General features: G+C 51.5%; 1 protein-coding gene across 7 annotated transcripts; it reads left to right on the top strand.

Annotated features, from left to right (window-relative positions):
• The first annotated feature begins 716 nt into the window (after positions 1-716).
• CDK16 (cyclin dependent kinase 16) lies at positions 717-12,072 on the top strand. Of its 7 annotated transcripts, none has more exons than XM_090264219.1 (16): positions 717-769; positions 5,629-5,836; positions 6,387-6,538; positions 6,638-6,763; positions 6,868-6,924; positions 7,021-7,135; positions 7,743-7,837; positions 7,939-8,001; positions 8,257-8,380; positions 8,524-8,644; positions 8,757-8,854; positions 8,936-9,041; positions 9,106-9,169; positions 9,298-9,388; positions 10,621-10,698; positions 11,083-12,072. In XM_090264219.1, the coding sequence occupies exons 2-16, from the start codon at positions 5,635-5,637 to the stop codon at positions 11,124-11,126; spliced, it is 1,536 nt and encodes a 511-aa protein (XP_090120345.1). In that variant the 5' UTR covers positions 717-769; positions 5,629-5,634; the 3' UTR covers positions 11,127-12,072. The 7 variants fall into 7 exon arrangements, with proteins under 7 accessions (XP_090120345.1, XP_090120349.1, XP_090120351.1 ...); XM_090264223.1 differs by lacking the exon at positions 717-769 and adding an exon at positions 813-1,213; XM_090264225.1 differs by lacking the exon at positions 717-769 and adding an exon at positions 814-1,213 and having other exon boundaries at positions 9,127-9,169; positions 11,086-12,072.
• Positions 12,073-14,512: the final 2,440 nt, after the last annotated feature.

The following is a 14,512-nucleotide window of genomic DNA, read 5'->3' as shown; positions in this document are numbered from 1 at the left end:
CCCACATCTAAAGGTCCGCCTTTCTTTCCAGTCTAAGCTCCACCCCGTGAGCCTTGCTAAGGGAGATGGGAGGGGTTAAAGGCAGAATGAAAGTCGACTGAATGCTCTTTTGACCAATCACCATGCTGGATATTCGACCTATGATGAGAGGAGCTCAGAACAAAAAGGAGGGCCCGCCCCTGGCGATGAAAACCCGGCACCAGCTTGGTACGCAGCGAAATCACGCCTCTTCAGCCCAGCCACGCCCTTCATTCTTGCACAGCCTCACCCCAGGGAACAAGGCCGATTGGCTGGGCGACAACCTCAAAGGGCGGAGCTGCACACGGCCACAGTGGGAATAATCTAGCGGTGTGGAAGTGGGGGGGATTGGGAGGCAGATCAACTGGGCGGGTCAAGGCCACTAACTCCAGGTCGCCTGTCTCGGGAGTCATCTTCTCGTGAACCTTTAACATTCCTGCTTCTCCAGGCACCTCAAAGGCCTGTGACTGACTGCCTCATCTGTCTTTTTCCGCCTTGCAGAAGTCCCGTTTGCCTCTGTGGGGACGTACCAAGTGAGAACGAGTAGGGGAAACGAATAGTGACTGATACGCAGGTTACTAGCTGCTGCCCACTTGCTAGCAAACTTCTAGCAAAATCAGGACTGAGTACTAAATAACCTCTACATTTCTCCCTGGCGCCGTTCCAGGGCTGGCGCCACATTCCCTGGTGGGCGCGCAATGGCTGCGCCCCCTCCCGCGGTGGACGGGTCTTTTGGTACTTGCAGTCCGAGGTGAGTCCCCTCCTTCCTACTTCACCGTGTCCAGCGCGTGCGTGCGCATGCGCGGAGCACAGCGCGCGCGGTGGTTGGGTCGTAGGCTGTTCGGCCCTGGGATCCGCCGGGTCTCCGCGAGCAGTGGGTTCTGAGCCGCGAGCCGCCGTGAGCTCTCGGGTTCGAACCGACACCTACGAGCCCGGGGGCATCGCCCGCAGCGGCCAAGCTCATGGACGGCTGAGCGGGACGCCGCCTCCGCCTCAGCCACCGCCGCCGCCGCCGCCTCCTCCTCCTCAGCCGGCGGCGGCCCGGGCCCAACAGCCATGGCCGAAGACTACTGGGACGGGCGCCTGCGGCGTACAGGAGGAGGAGAAGGAGGTCGCGCGGTCTCATCCCGGGCCGCCGCCCCAGGCGCCTCCGCGCCGGCCCCGAGGCGCTGAGGTTGCTCGCGCGCCCCCGCCGGTGAGCGCGTCACCGAGACGTGGGGTGGGGGCTGCCCTTTCTCCTGCAGAACCAACCCAGACCCCGGGCGGTACCCAGGGGTCTAGGCTGCACTACTGGCACGGGCCCCCTCTCCGCATCGAATTGCCCAGAATGCACCGGGACAGGGGGTCATTCAGGGCCTCCCTGACCTTGGCCCCGCCCTGGGCCGGATCTAGGATCTGGGGTTGGGAAGTACTATGGGTGCTAATGGGGAACGGGGTGATCGAAGGACTAAGAGGTTGAGGAAATGGGTAGTAGAGTGGTGAAAGTTGAGGTATGCTAATGGGGGCCTGAGTTAATGGAGGGGTCGGAGCTGTGTAAGGTTTGGGTCCCAGTATGTGTTAATGGGATGGTGCAAGGGGTGGAGGGATCCAATTGTATATAATAGGTGAGCGGGTGTCACAGAAGTGCTGAGATATGCAAACAGTGTTCTAGCTGTAGAAGGGTCCTCTGTTAACGGAGATAAAATAGTAAAGGTATCAAGGTTTGAAGCCCTGTGTATGGTGATGAGGGTCAGGATGGTGTTAATACTGCGTATTTGTGCATGAGGGACTGCAGTGTGTGAGGGCCCAGAGTGTACTCATGGAGGGCAGGGCAGTGGAAGAACAAGAGTGTTGACAGTTTGCTAATGGGTGTCATAGCTGTAGAGGGTATGTTCCTGTAGTAATAAAAGTCTGGGTAGTATGAGGCCCAGTCTATGCTTATGGGGGCAGAGTGGTAGAAATCTGAGCCTGTGCTAATGGCTATCAGTTGTGGATACATGGGGTGAGGAGGGTGAGGGAAGTGTCCGAGCTTAAGTGTAAGAGGTTCAGTGAGTGTATTCAGGATCAAGATGGTGTGAGATTAGTGTGTGCCCATGAGGACTGGGGATGTGAGACTAGGGCACACTAAGACAGGGCAGGATGATATATGAAGTTTGAGTGACTGCTAATGTAGGTTTAGAGCCATGGAGGAGTTTAAATGTGTACAAGTGGGGGGAGTCAGCTGTATGAGGTCTGGAATATGCTAATGAGTCAGAACATTGTGAAGACACTGTGTGCTTGGGTCCATGGGAGACTGGCATGTGTTGAGGTTCCAGGGGACAGAGCTGTGGAGGGTTTCTAGTGTGCAATAAGGAAGATCAGGGCAAAGGGATCCAAGTGTGAACCAGCAGGGGTTATAGCTGTGCAGGACTTGAAGCAAAGAGAAATAAGAAACAGGAATAAGTGAAGGTCTCTAGGTGTGCTAACGTAGATTAGAGCCAGGATGGCTGAAGTGTGTGCTAATGGGGGGTTGGGCTGAATGAAGATCCGTGTGCACTAATGAAGGTCAGGCCATTATAGAACAATGTATTTGTCCCTGGAGATAGGGCTGAGTAAGGGTTCAGGGTGTACTAATGGGGAGGCACTGTGTGAGGCCCAGTGTGTGTTAATAGGGGTCAGGGTGAAGTGAAGGTCTAGCTTACGCTGATGGGAGGTGGTGGGGACAGGGTAGTGGAAGGGCTAAAATATGTGTTCATGATAGTCATAGCTGCAGAGGGGTGTCTGAGTGTGAGTGAAAAACAGGTCAGGGATCTGCAAGGTTCACTTTGTGTTAATAGGATTTAGGGCAGCGTGAAAATCCATTGAGTGCTAATGTGGGTCAGCTGTAGAGGGTCCCAAGTGCATGTTAATAGGGGTCAGAATCATGTAGGGGGAACAGTGTGTTATGGTAGGGGATGAGTGCTCTGGAGAAGCTGACAGGCAGCTGGGCCTGGGAGGAGCCCAAGAATGCAGTTGTAGGAGTTAACTTAGAAAGTTCTGTGCTCTGTTGGGGCTTTGTGTGCTGGCGGCAGTTAGAGATAAAGGGAAATTGCAGGTACTGATAACAGTTAAAATGTAGAGGCCTTCTTGAAGGTCCAGTGTGTGCTTGTGGAAGTCCAGATAGGATGAGAATAGTATGTTTCAATGGGAGTTAGTAGAGTGTGATAACTGAATTCTCAATGGTCGTGTGGTGTGAGGTTAATGAGTATCCTTGGGTATGAGAGTATTCAAGTGTTACTGCATATTAATGTTCAAGTGGCTTTATTCACAGGGGCCTACCCAGCCCCCCCCCCCCCCCCACTGCTGGGGGTGTTGCATGATACTAAGATTTTGTACCCAGTCTTCCTAAACTCTCCCAAAAACTGAACTCTGGAACATGTCCAAACCTTGGAGTTTCCAGTTAGAGGTCATAGACCCATGACTCCGTATGGCTCCCCTCTCATTGTCCATCGAGCCCCACTTATAGTCTCCCCAACCTCCAGCTCTTTCATTCCCTGCCACAACTAGGTATCCGTGCGATATGGACACAAGACAGTCTTTGAGGGCTGGCCATGCTTCACATTCCTCAGCCTCAGGTCCAGTGTTTAGCCTTCTGTGTCAGGATTTTGTTGTTGTTATCCGGGGTTCTCTGGATAGACCTCATCCTCTTTACTGTGGTCTTTCTACTAGGCTGGCCCCTCTGCCCCTCCTGAGGGTGGTAAGGTCAGGCAGGCAGAAGCAGGGTGTGGGGACTGCCAGAGTAATTCCTGATTGCAAGGTAACAGATGACCCACTTCTCAGATCTAGCCCCAGCCTCATCCTCGACCTCCTATCTAGCTTCACTTCCCTTGGGCCCAGGGCCATCTTAGGCCCTGCTGTGAGTCCAGATGGTTCCTGGGCCAGGTTTTTCCCCCTCCTTGCTGGCCTAGAGCCCAGGAGGAAGCAGAAGAAGGCCAGCCTAAGCCTTTTGGTGGCCCTATTTTCTCCAGCAGCCCCATCTAGGTAGGTCATCTTCCTGCCGATGCCAGTGTCCCTGGGACACCTTGTCTGGGGTTGTTCATGAGTAGCAGGGATTCTCCCTGCTCACCCTGTTAGAGGTTGGTTGTAGGCCCTTAGCCCTCTGATTCCATTAATTTCTGCCATAAGCACTTTTTGAGCATCTGCTCTGTGTTAGTCACTGTTCCAGGTCCTCAGGATATAGCCGTGACCTAAACAGACAGAAATGTACCCTGGCAGAGCTGATCTTCTAGTTATGGTAGTGAGGAGACAGATAGTAAAGAAATAAAGAAATCAATAAGTAGATGGTGTGATCTCCGAGGACGTGATGCGTTTTGGGGGATAGTTGGCAAGGTGAGGGAGGTCAGAATGGTTGAGATTTTAAATAGGGTTATTTGTAGAGGGTTATCTATGAAAATTGTAGTCTGACTGGTGTGGCTTGGTTAGAGCGTCATCCTGCGAAGTAAAAGGTCACGAGTTTTATTCCGAGTCAGGGCACATTCCTGGGTTGCGGGTTTGATCCCAGTCAGGGCATATTCAAGATTGATGTTTCTCTCTCACATCAATGTTTCCTCCCCTCTCTCTCTCCCTCCGTTCCTCTCTTTCTAAAAGAAATAAAATCTTTTCTTAAAAAGAAAAAATAATATTTGAGCAATGACCTATAGAGGGTGAGGGAGTAAGCTGTTTTTGAAATCTAGAGGAACAGCCAGTGCAGAGGCTTTGAGATAGGACTGCTCGGTGTGATTGCAGGACAGCAGCTAGCAGTGATTGATTGAGGAGGTGAGGCCAGAGAGGTAATAGAGGTGAATGGGGTAAGACCTTGTGGGCCACATTGAGGACTGGGACATTTTATTGGGGGTTATACGGGAGATGCACATTCTCAAGTAAAGGAGAAATATGACCTGGCTTGTAAAAATCTGGGTGGGACCCTATGAGTCCCAACCTGATTGAGCCTTTCAAGCAGCCCTCAGGGCAGTTGGTATGCATTGAGATCTCCCCATAACCCTTAGGGGTTGGGTCTGCACAGGACCCATCCCTCCTCACACCCCTTCTCTGGGTAGATCAGTGAAGTAGTCCACCAGTCACCATAATAGTGGTTGCTAGGGAAGGTGGAAGGCCATAAGGAGCAGTCTTCCCTGGCAGTTGGGATTGATGTTGAGCTGTTGGCAGAATATGTCATTCTATGGGCGTAGCCAGGGCCATGTCAGTCGATCCGAGGTCTTGGGCAATCCCTCCGCCCCACCCACGGCTGGGTTCATCACTGCTGCTGTATCCAAGAATGCCTGCTGTGGAGCTGTCTGCTCCCACAGCAAGGCTGCCCCAATAGATACCAACATTCCATTGGTTGGATCCTTGCTCTAAGCCAGCCTCCTAAGACTCAGTACTCAGGTAGGCTACTTAGGAACAGGGTACCCAGTGGCTGGCTGTAGGTGGGGAGGCACCACTTGACAAGGGTCGCCATCCATGCCAGGTTTCCAGGAATCCTTAGTGGTTCCAGGGCTCCACAGTGGTTGGGTCGACCCTGACACAAGTTCATGTGCCTCATTAGTTTGTCATGGGTTTTAGGGGGCCTGTGGTAGTCAGGCAGTTGCTAACATGGGACCCATTCCTATCTATGCCTCACCCCCACCCTCTCAGGTCGCCATGGATCGGATGAAGAAGATCAAACGGCAGCTGTCGATGACACTCCGAGGGGGCCGAGGTGTAGACAAGACCAATAGTGCCCCTGAACAGATAGGCCTGGATGAGAGTGGTGGTGGCGGCGGCAATGACCTTGGAGAGGCCCCCACCCGTGCTGCCCCTGGGGAACCTTGCTCTGGACGCGGACTACTCAGCTCTGCACCAGGTGGGTCTACTGACCCCCTTGACTGGTCCCCACGTGCTGCCTCTTAGACTTGTGTTCTTTTCACTCTCCTTTCTTCATTTTCTCCCCCTTCCCTGTCATCCTCTCTTAATAACCTTTGTCTGTCCATCTGTGCCCCTTTTGTTGGCTTTCTGCTGAGACCTCGGGGAGGAAGGGTGTGCTCCCTGCCGCAACTGCCCCAAGCCTCCTTTTACCCTTCTCCTGCACTCTGCTAGCCCCCTTAGGCCTCCTGGCGCCTGCCTGCCCTGGGCCTTGAGCTACCTCTGCCTGCCCCTGGCCCCAGGGTAGCTGTAGTCTCAGTTTACCCCTGGAACCGGGTACTTCCCTAGGTGACTATTCCCCCTGCCCCCATTCAACCTTCCTGACCTGTCTGAACCTCTCTAGGCCTTGCCACTCACTCCCTGAGGGACCCCAGGCTGCTCTGGGGGCTGAATGCACACCTGTGTGATGAGGGAATGTATTCATGCGGAAGAGGGTGTCCTGGGGTTCCTGATTCCACCTGGCCTGCCCCCACCCCTGTCTACACCACCAGAGATTGTACATGAGGACTTGAAGATAGGATCTGACTTGAAGATGGGGTCTGACGGGGAAAGTGACCAGGCTTCAGCCACATCCTCGGACGAGGTGCAGTCACCTGTGAGGGTGCGGATGCGCAACCATCCCCCACGCAAGATCTCCACTGAGGTGCTTAATCCCCTGTCTGGGTGATGGTGGGACTGGAAAAGAGGGTCGGACCTGAGGCAGTGGAGCTCATGGTCCTGTTTCTCCCATCTTGTCTGCTAGGACATCAACAAGCGCCTATCACTACCAGCTGACATCCGGCTGCCCGAGGGCTACCTTGAGAAGCTGACCCTCAATAGCCCCATCTTTGACAAGCCCCTCAGCCGCCGCCTCCGCCGTGTCAGCCTGGTGAGCATCTTCTGTCCTTTCCTCCTCTTCCTCCTCCCATTGCCCTCCCTCCTCCCCCCATACCGCCCCCTGAGCTTGCTTCAACCTTTTACTCTACCCCACAGTCTGAGATTGGCTTTGGGAAACTGGAGACGTACATCAAGCTGGACAAGCTAGGCGAGGTGAGGGACAGCTGGGAGGCCCATGATGCAGATGGGGGTCAGTGAGAACTCTCTGCAGCCTCAAGTTCCTCTCTTATAACTGTTCCTCATTCCCAGGGTACCTATGCCACTGTTTACAAAGGCAAAAGCAAGCTCACAGACAACCTGGTGGCACTCAAGGAGATCAGACTAGAACATGAAGAGGGGGCACCTTGCACCGCCATCCGGGAAGGTACTGACATCTGGGAAGATCTGCCCCTGGCTTCCCAGGCACTCCCCATGGCGTGCACACATGCCCCATGGTGAGAACAGAGACAGGGGGATTCTGGTACTTCCCTCCTAATACTCTGGGCTTCATGAGAAAGTGCACATCAATCACATATCTAGGTAATAATCAAGGTAACCAGGAATCTGGTCCTGTTTTGATAAGAAGCAGATGAATTAGAAAGCAAGATTCTTACTTTGGTTCTGAGAACATCCCTGAAAGTGCTTACCAGTTCACTTCATGCAGTAGTTAATGGTCTGAATATCACATGCAAGCAATTTGAATTGCATAGAAATTGAGTGTGCATACTCACTTTCACATGAAGCTGCAGGCCTGTGTATTGAGGGTTAGAGCAAGGTCCCTTTTGGAAACCAACATTGGGTTATGAAAATCTAATGTCACATAAGTCTGGGGCTGTAATCCCATGTTCTTATTCCATACTCTTCTCTGAGCCACCACCCCAAATAGCACAGAGGTAGAAGGAAACCCTGGGCTTGCCCCTGTCTAATCCTCATCTCTACCCTAAGGGTGGTGCCCTGACTCTTCCCCTGTGTTACCCCCACACTTTCTACAGTGTCCCTGCTCAAGGACCTCAAACATGCCAACATCGTCACGCTACATGACATTATCCATACGGAGAAGTCCCTCACCCTTGTCTTTGAGTACCTGGTAAGGTTGGGTGGCAGTGCGTCCCAGGGGTGGGGGTTGGGAGGTGGCCAGGAGCCACAGCATGTGACCCTCTTTACTCTTACCTGCTTTTCTCTCCTCAGGACAAGGACCTGAAGCAGTACCTGGATGACTGTGGGAACATCATCAACATGCACAACGTGAAAGTGGGTGTGGGGCAGGATGCAGGGGCGCAAGGGGGCCCCTACTCACCCACTCCACCCCACAAATCTCCCAGAAACAACCTCCTGTTTGGCTTTTTTGCTGGGAGCCATTGGAGGGCACTGGGACCCTGTCCTCTTTTGTGAGACAAGTCTTTGGGCTCAGTGTCTGTGTTTGTGGTGGGGGAGAGGGGCAGTGCCTGCTGGGAGTCAGGTTGCTGGATACTCTTTGACCTCTGCCTTCCACTTCTGGGTCCCCAGCTGTTCCTATTCCAGCTTCTCCGTGGCCTGGCCTATTGCCACCGGCAGAAGGTGCTACACCGAGACCTCAAGCCCCAGAACTTGCTTATTAACGAGAGAGGAGAGCTCAAGCTGGCTGATTTTGGTACCCTTGCCCTCCCCTTTTTCCCAGTGATACCCCCAGCCTTGCTCTCCCAGCCTCTCCCTTCCCCATGACCACCAAGTTTCAGTCCCCTAGACTGCCCAGGACCACCTCAATCCCAGCTGCCCCTTCTCTCCACCTGCCAGGTCTGGCCCGGGCCAAGTCAATTCCAACCAAGACCTACTCCAATGAGGTGGTGACACTGTGGTACCGGCCCCCCGACATCCTGCTCGGGTCCACAGACTACTCCACCCAGATCGACATGTGGTGAGGACAGGTGGAAGTGTGGCAGGGGCCATGCAGTAAAGGGGGTGGCTTGGTCGCAATGGCCAACCAGTCAACTGCTTCCATATTTATTCACTGCGCCCTCCCTGCCCAGGGGTGTGGGCTGCATTTTCTACGAGATGGCCACAGGCCGGCCCCTCTTCCCAGGCTCCACAGTGGAGGAGCAGCTGCACTTCATCTTCCGCATCTTAGGTGAGGAGGCACGAGCCCTAGGGACTGTGGGAACATGCAGGAAGGCTCTGAAATACGTAGGGTAACACCTCTTCCCACCAGGAACCCCAACTGAGGAGACATGGCCAGGCATCCTGTCCAATGAAGAGTTTAAAACACACAACTACCCCAAGTACCGTGCTGAGGCTCTTTTGAGCCATGCACCCCGGTGAGGCTGGTGGGTGTGTGGGTGGGTGTTAGGGGCCAGAGTGCCCAAACTCAATTTAAAGCAGGTCCCTTTGTCCTTGTGGTAGACTTGATAGCGATGGAGCTGATCTCCTCAACAAGCTGCTGCAGGTGAGACTACCTTCCTGAGCCAGCCTTGGGGGCTGGGGGTGTGGGGAAATGGGGAGCTTTTGGGGTGGGGATGAAGAGAGGCCTGCTCCGTGAAAGTGTCAATACTCCCTGCCTCCCCACACACTCAGTTTGAAGGTCGCAATCGGATCTCCGCAGAAGACGCCATGAAACATCCATTCTTCCTCAGTCTTGGGGAGAGGATCCACAAACTTCCTGACAGTGAGTGGAGCTGGGGATTGGACTGGCCCATGGGGGGTTGTGGGGAACAGGACTGCTGTAGACAGCGAAGCAGGTTGTGTAGGACTCTGCTACAACACGTCTAAGGGAGTACAGTACACCTTTGTTCACATGTGTGCTATGTTTATTACAAACAAGTTGCTTAGTTTTCAGTTCCTTTACCTTTCATGGAATTTGTCAAATATACATAATAATAGATACAATATCATTTTACTTTTTAAAGTAAACATTTCCTTTTAAAGAATATTCTGAGAGCACAACTAATGGACATAATCTAAAAGGGGGGGACAACTGGAGGGAGGGGGGCCACCGGGTGGAGGGGAGCAGAGGGAAGGGAAATTGGCACAAATGTAATATTTTAATCAATAAAACACATTAAATCTGAAAAAAAAAAAAAAAAAGAATATTCTGAGAAATGCCCAGATCATAAGTGTACAGCACAATGAATTTTCACAAAGTTAACACAAACGTGAAACCAGCATACAGGTCAAGAAACAGGACATGAGAAGCTCCCCCAAAGTGCGTTCCTGGTTCCTTCAGATATTCCCAGCCTTTCCCCAAGGATTACCACTAGATGGACTTCTAATAGCTTAGATAAATTTTCCCTGTCATTGTACTCTGCAAAAATGGAATCATATGGGGTGTTCTCTTTTTACATCTGAGTTTACTTTAAACTTTTTAATATGGGTATTTTAAAATTAGGTTTGTTTATATATTAGACCAAATAATAATATAAGTCCCCAAGTATTAGGTCAGCACCTCATGGTCAATCTGGTCTTATCTGTATTCCCTCTGATTAATTTGAATCAAATTTCTGATGTTATTATACATCTATAAATAATTTTAGCATGTATCTATAATTTTTGAACACATAGTATCACACCGAAAAAAATTGGTCCACATCACATATCTGTCCACTGGACTAATCTAAATCAAATCCCAAACACCATCCATCACCTAGACTTAACAGGTGGTAATTGCAATACCATTATCACACTTGACAAAATTAATAATGATTTCTTGGTGCCATGTAATAGTCTATATTCCATTTTTCCTAGTTGTAGCAGGTTTTTGTGTGGGATTATTTGACAAATGAAAATCAAGTATCTCAAAGAAAAGGCAACTTTTTCTGATTCTCCCAATGGAGCCATATGGGAAGTGGTCCTGGATGGCCCCGTGGGTCATTCCCTACTTCTCTCTCTTTCCACCCACAGCTACTTCCATATTTGCACTAAAGGAGATCCAGCTACAAAAGGAGGCCAGCCTTCGCTCTTCGTCGATGCCTGACTCAGGTAGATATGGCCTTTGCCCTCTTCCCTGCCCCATCCACCTACCTGCTTGTTCACCAACAGCCATCAGCTCTGCTTTCACCCGCAGGCAGGCCAGCTTTCCATGTGGTGGACACCGAGTTCTAAGCCAAGTTCTAAGCCACAGACCCAGGCCCCAGCAGGCAGCAGCTGGAGGGATGCCACACCCCTCACAGGGCAGCCCCCAACTGCATCCTCCCTGCTTGCTGCCTGCCTACCTGCCTGATTCATTGATTCATGCTCACCTGCCCACATGTTCGCTGCTGCCCATCCAAACATCCAACCATTGGCCTGTCTGCTGGGTGCTAACAAAGCTCTCATTGCTCCTTCACCTGGTCTGTCTTGTCTCTCTCTCTCTCTGTGTCTTAGTAGTTGCCGGCGGACAGCATGGCCGTGCCAGCCTCCCACACTGAGGCCAGGCCTATACCCCTCCCCATCATACCCTCCCCCAGGACCACTACTCCATGGCCAGCCAGGGGTCCAGAGCTAGCCCGGCTGGGGATCTCAACTCACAAGATGTGGCAATGCCTTGGGCCTGAGATTTCCCCTGCCTGCTTTCCTGCCTGCCCCACCTGCCTCATGTGTGGGCCTTTTTTGTTTTGTTTTGTTTTGTTTGTTTGTCTCATTCATTGTTTTTTAATTATTTTAAATGAGGTTTTCATTTTTTAAATGCAATATCTGTATACAGACTGGCTGGGCCCCACCCCCTGCGTGTGGCCCTCCCACAGTATTTTGTGCAATGAAGCCCCACTCCTGGCCTTTCCAAGGCAGGAACACAGCCCCTATTCAGAACCCTGACCATCACCAGACCCTGGGATTGGCTAAGGGAAAGCATGCCTCAACCATTCGCCTTCCTGTCCCCCACCCCTCACCCGCCATCCCCAGCCACAGGGGTACCTGAGGACTACCGGAGACTCTGGGAGATGGACGAGGTGGGGGCCCCCACTCTTTCCCTCCTGCAGTTCTATAGCTGGGGCCTCCTTCCTTCTCAGGGTCTCCTTATCCTAGCCCTCTCACCCCCATCCCACTTGGTGCTGTTGAGTAGGGGCCCTGCCAGGAGCTGAACAACTCAGCGAGGAGCCATAGTGTGTATGTGCACAGGCAGGGACAGAGGGGTGCATGGGGGGTTGTGCCCAGGTGTTAACCCCTAACCCCTGGGGAGGGTGAGGCAGGGCAGGGACAGTCTCTGGGGTCAGTCCCAGATGGGTGGTTACCTCCCCTTCCTCCACTCTAAACCCTGGGGCCCTTAAATGGAGTGGGAGGGCATGGGTGGGGGCCCTCCAAGTGGGATTTGGGAGGTTGGGTTCCTGAATGCACCATAATCGCTGTATGAAATATTAAAAAGTCTAAAGTGAAAAATGTGACTGCAAATCCCTATAGGGGTGAGGGTGGACTTGACCCAGGGTGAGTACTAGGACTTTGGCAAATTCATACCTGGTCCCCATCATCGAAGAGAACACTGGGAGTGGGCCAGGGACATGTCATAACTGAAAAAGGCATCTGAGGGGTTGCACATGCAACAGTGGAACACTGAATTGAAGCAGGTAGGGCAGGCTGACCGGGATGGGCTGAGAGGAGTTAGATATACCCAAGAATATGAGGAAGCCAGATGGAGGGTGGAGATAAGGTGTAGAGAAGCTGTTTGTTTGAAAGACACTTGTAAGGCCCAATAAAACCAGGAGGTGGAGAGGTGAGGCAGAGAGAGGCCCAGTATAACCACCACATGTCTGAGCCAGACACCATGAGACAGGCCAGTTCGAGAGAGACTTAAGATTTTGGACCACTGAATAGGTAGGGGAATCCTATAATGCTTGGATTAAAAATTGGGAGTGGAGCCACCAATGGAACTGGAAGTTTGGATTATTGGTGTCTAGGAAATCATAGTGAGGCATAGGTGAAATGACCTTGGGAAGGATGCAATAGTTTGTGAGAGGCAGCCTCTGTCCCACTATTTTTGGCAAAGCCAAGAATAAACTTAGAAGAATAGGTGGGGTGGGCATAGCCATGCAAATGCTGCTGCAGGTAATAGCAAGCCTAACTAAGTGGCTGGTTACTGAAGTTCAGCAGCGGGACCCAAGGGCTTCCAATCACTTTGCTGTATCCCTGTAAGCACTTAAGCCATATATCAGCTTGCATCCTTATGGTTCCACAATGGCTGCCATGTCCCCCAAGAAGGGAAAACAAGGCATCTTCCGTCCCTGCCTGTTGCCTTGTAACAGGTCTGCAGCTTCCACAAGTTCCTCTGCAGGCTTCTTGGTGCCATCCCTTGGCTAGAATAAGATGGTATGTCCACTTCTGGCAGCAAGGGAGGCTGGGAAAATGAGGACCTTTCAAAAGGGGGCAGGATTGCCAGGCCAGTTACTAAGAAGGGCTAGAATTCATTCACATGATGGCTCTGGAAAATGGTAGGGTCATTGGTATGGGCAGAAGTTAGCTTCTGGAAGGTGGAGAGACAGTCCAGATCTGGGAGGGAGGCCTCTTGGATGGTAGGAAGGAGAGGCCACCTAGGTAAATGGGGAGAGGGAGTCTGCAGAGGCAATGAGGAGAGTCAATTCAGAGTGTCAAGATGCAGCTGGGCTTGAAGAGCAATGTGCCACGTGCCAAACTTCGATGACATTCTGGTCCCCCAGGTGAAAGGGTGCTTTTTCTCTTCAAGTTTACACAGCTGAGTTGTGACCCCCTCATCTGTACCAGGTCTGGGCAGGGGTTTAGAATCAGTAATAAAGAATCCCTACCCTGCAGAGGCTAAACTCAAGTTTAAGTTGTGAGATTGTGTGTATGGGGATGGGGTTGGAATTGGGCAGGGAGAGGGTATTCTGGACACTCCAGGTCCAGGGACCTGTGTACATGAGCCTAGAGGTGTGGAAAAACGGTGTGTTACTGCCTGTGGGAGTGAGTGGTGAAGTGAAGGAAGTCAAACATCCAGAATCATAAGCTTGTCTTGAGAGTGTATGGGATGGTCAGGTGGGGATAGCCAATCTACAGGTAGATGCAGGGAGCCACAGGGACCAACATACACCTGAAACTAATATAATATTGAATGTCAAGTGTAATTGAAAAATAAAAGCTATCACCAACAGGTAGGGCCAGGAGCCCTAGGAGAGAAAAAAAGAATGGCATAGCCTAGTGCAGTGATTCTGAACTGGAAGTAATCCTGCCCCACCCCCAAGGGACATTTGGCAATGTTTGGATACACTTTTGGTTGTCCCAACTGAGAAGTGCTACTGATATCTGTAGTGGGTAGAGGCCAGGGATGCAGCAGAACATCCTATAATGCTTCCCACAATAGAGAAATGCCAGCAGTGCCTAGGTTGAGAAACCCTGGCCTACCTAGTGCAATGCTTCTTAAACTTTTGGTCTCAAGATCCTTTTATACAATTAAAAGTTGAGGACACCCCCAAAACCTTTTTTTTTTTTTTTCTTATATCATGTAGCCTCTGGAAAATTCCACCATTCATGCAAGAGAGAATAACAGTGAAAAAATAGTTTTGACTTTGAACTCCCTAAGAGGGTCTCCAGAACGGTGGAAAGCCTAGGACCAAAGTCTGGGAATCTTTGTCAATGATTTTTAAGGTCACAGCTCTGGAGTTCGGAATTCCTAAGAACCACAGCTCAGCCATTTACTAGCTTGGGCAAAGTGAATTAACATTTCTGGTCCTCAGCTTGTCCCACTGTGGGCTACAGTGATACTATCTACTGCTTTAAGGCTACTATTTACATGTACCTGCAATAATGCAGAGCTAGTGTTTATCATTGCTGTAACACAGGGCCTGGGGCTGACTTGTCTTCAATGTATTTG

Source organism: Furipterus horrens, unplaced genomic scaffold (genome assembly GCF_987537825.1).
Source record: "Furipterus horrens unplaced genomic scaffold, mFurHor1.1.pri manual_scaffold_17, whole genome shotgun sequence".
NCBI lineage: Eukaryota > Metazoa > Chordata > Mammalia > Chiroptera > Furipteridae > Furipterus > Furipterus horrens.
This window is presented reverse-complemented; position numbering and strand designations above follow the sequence as displayed.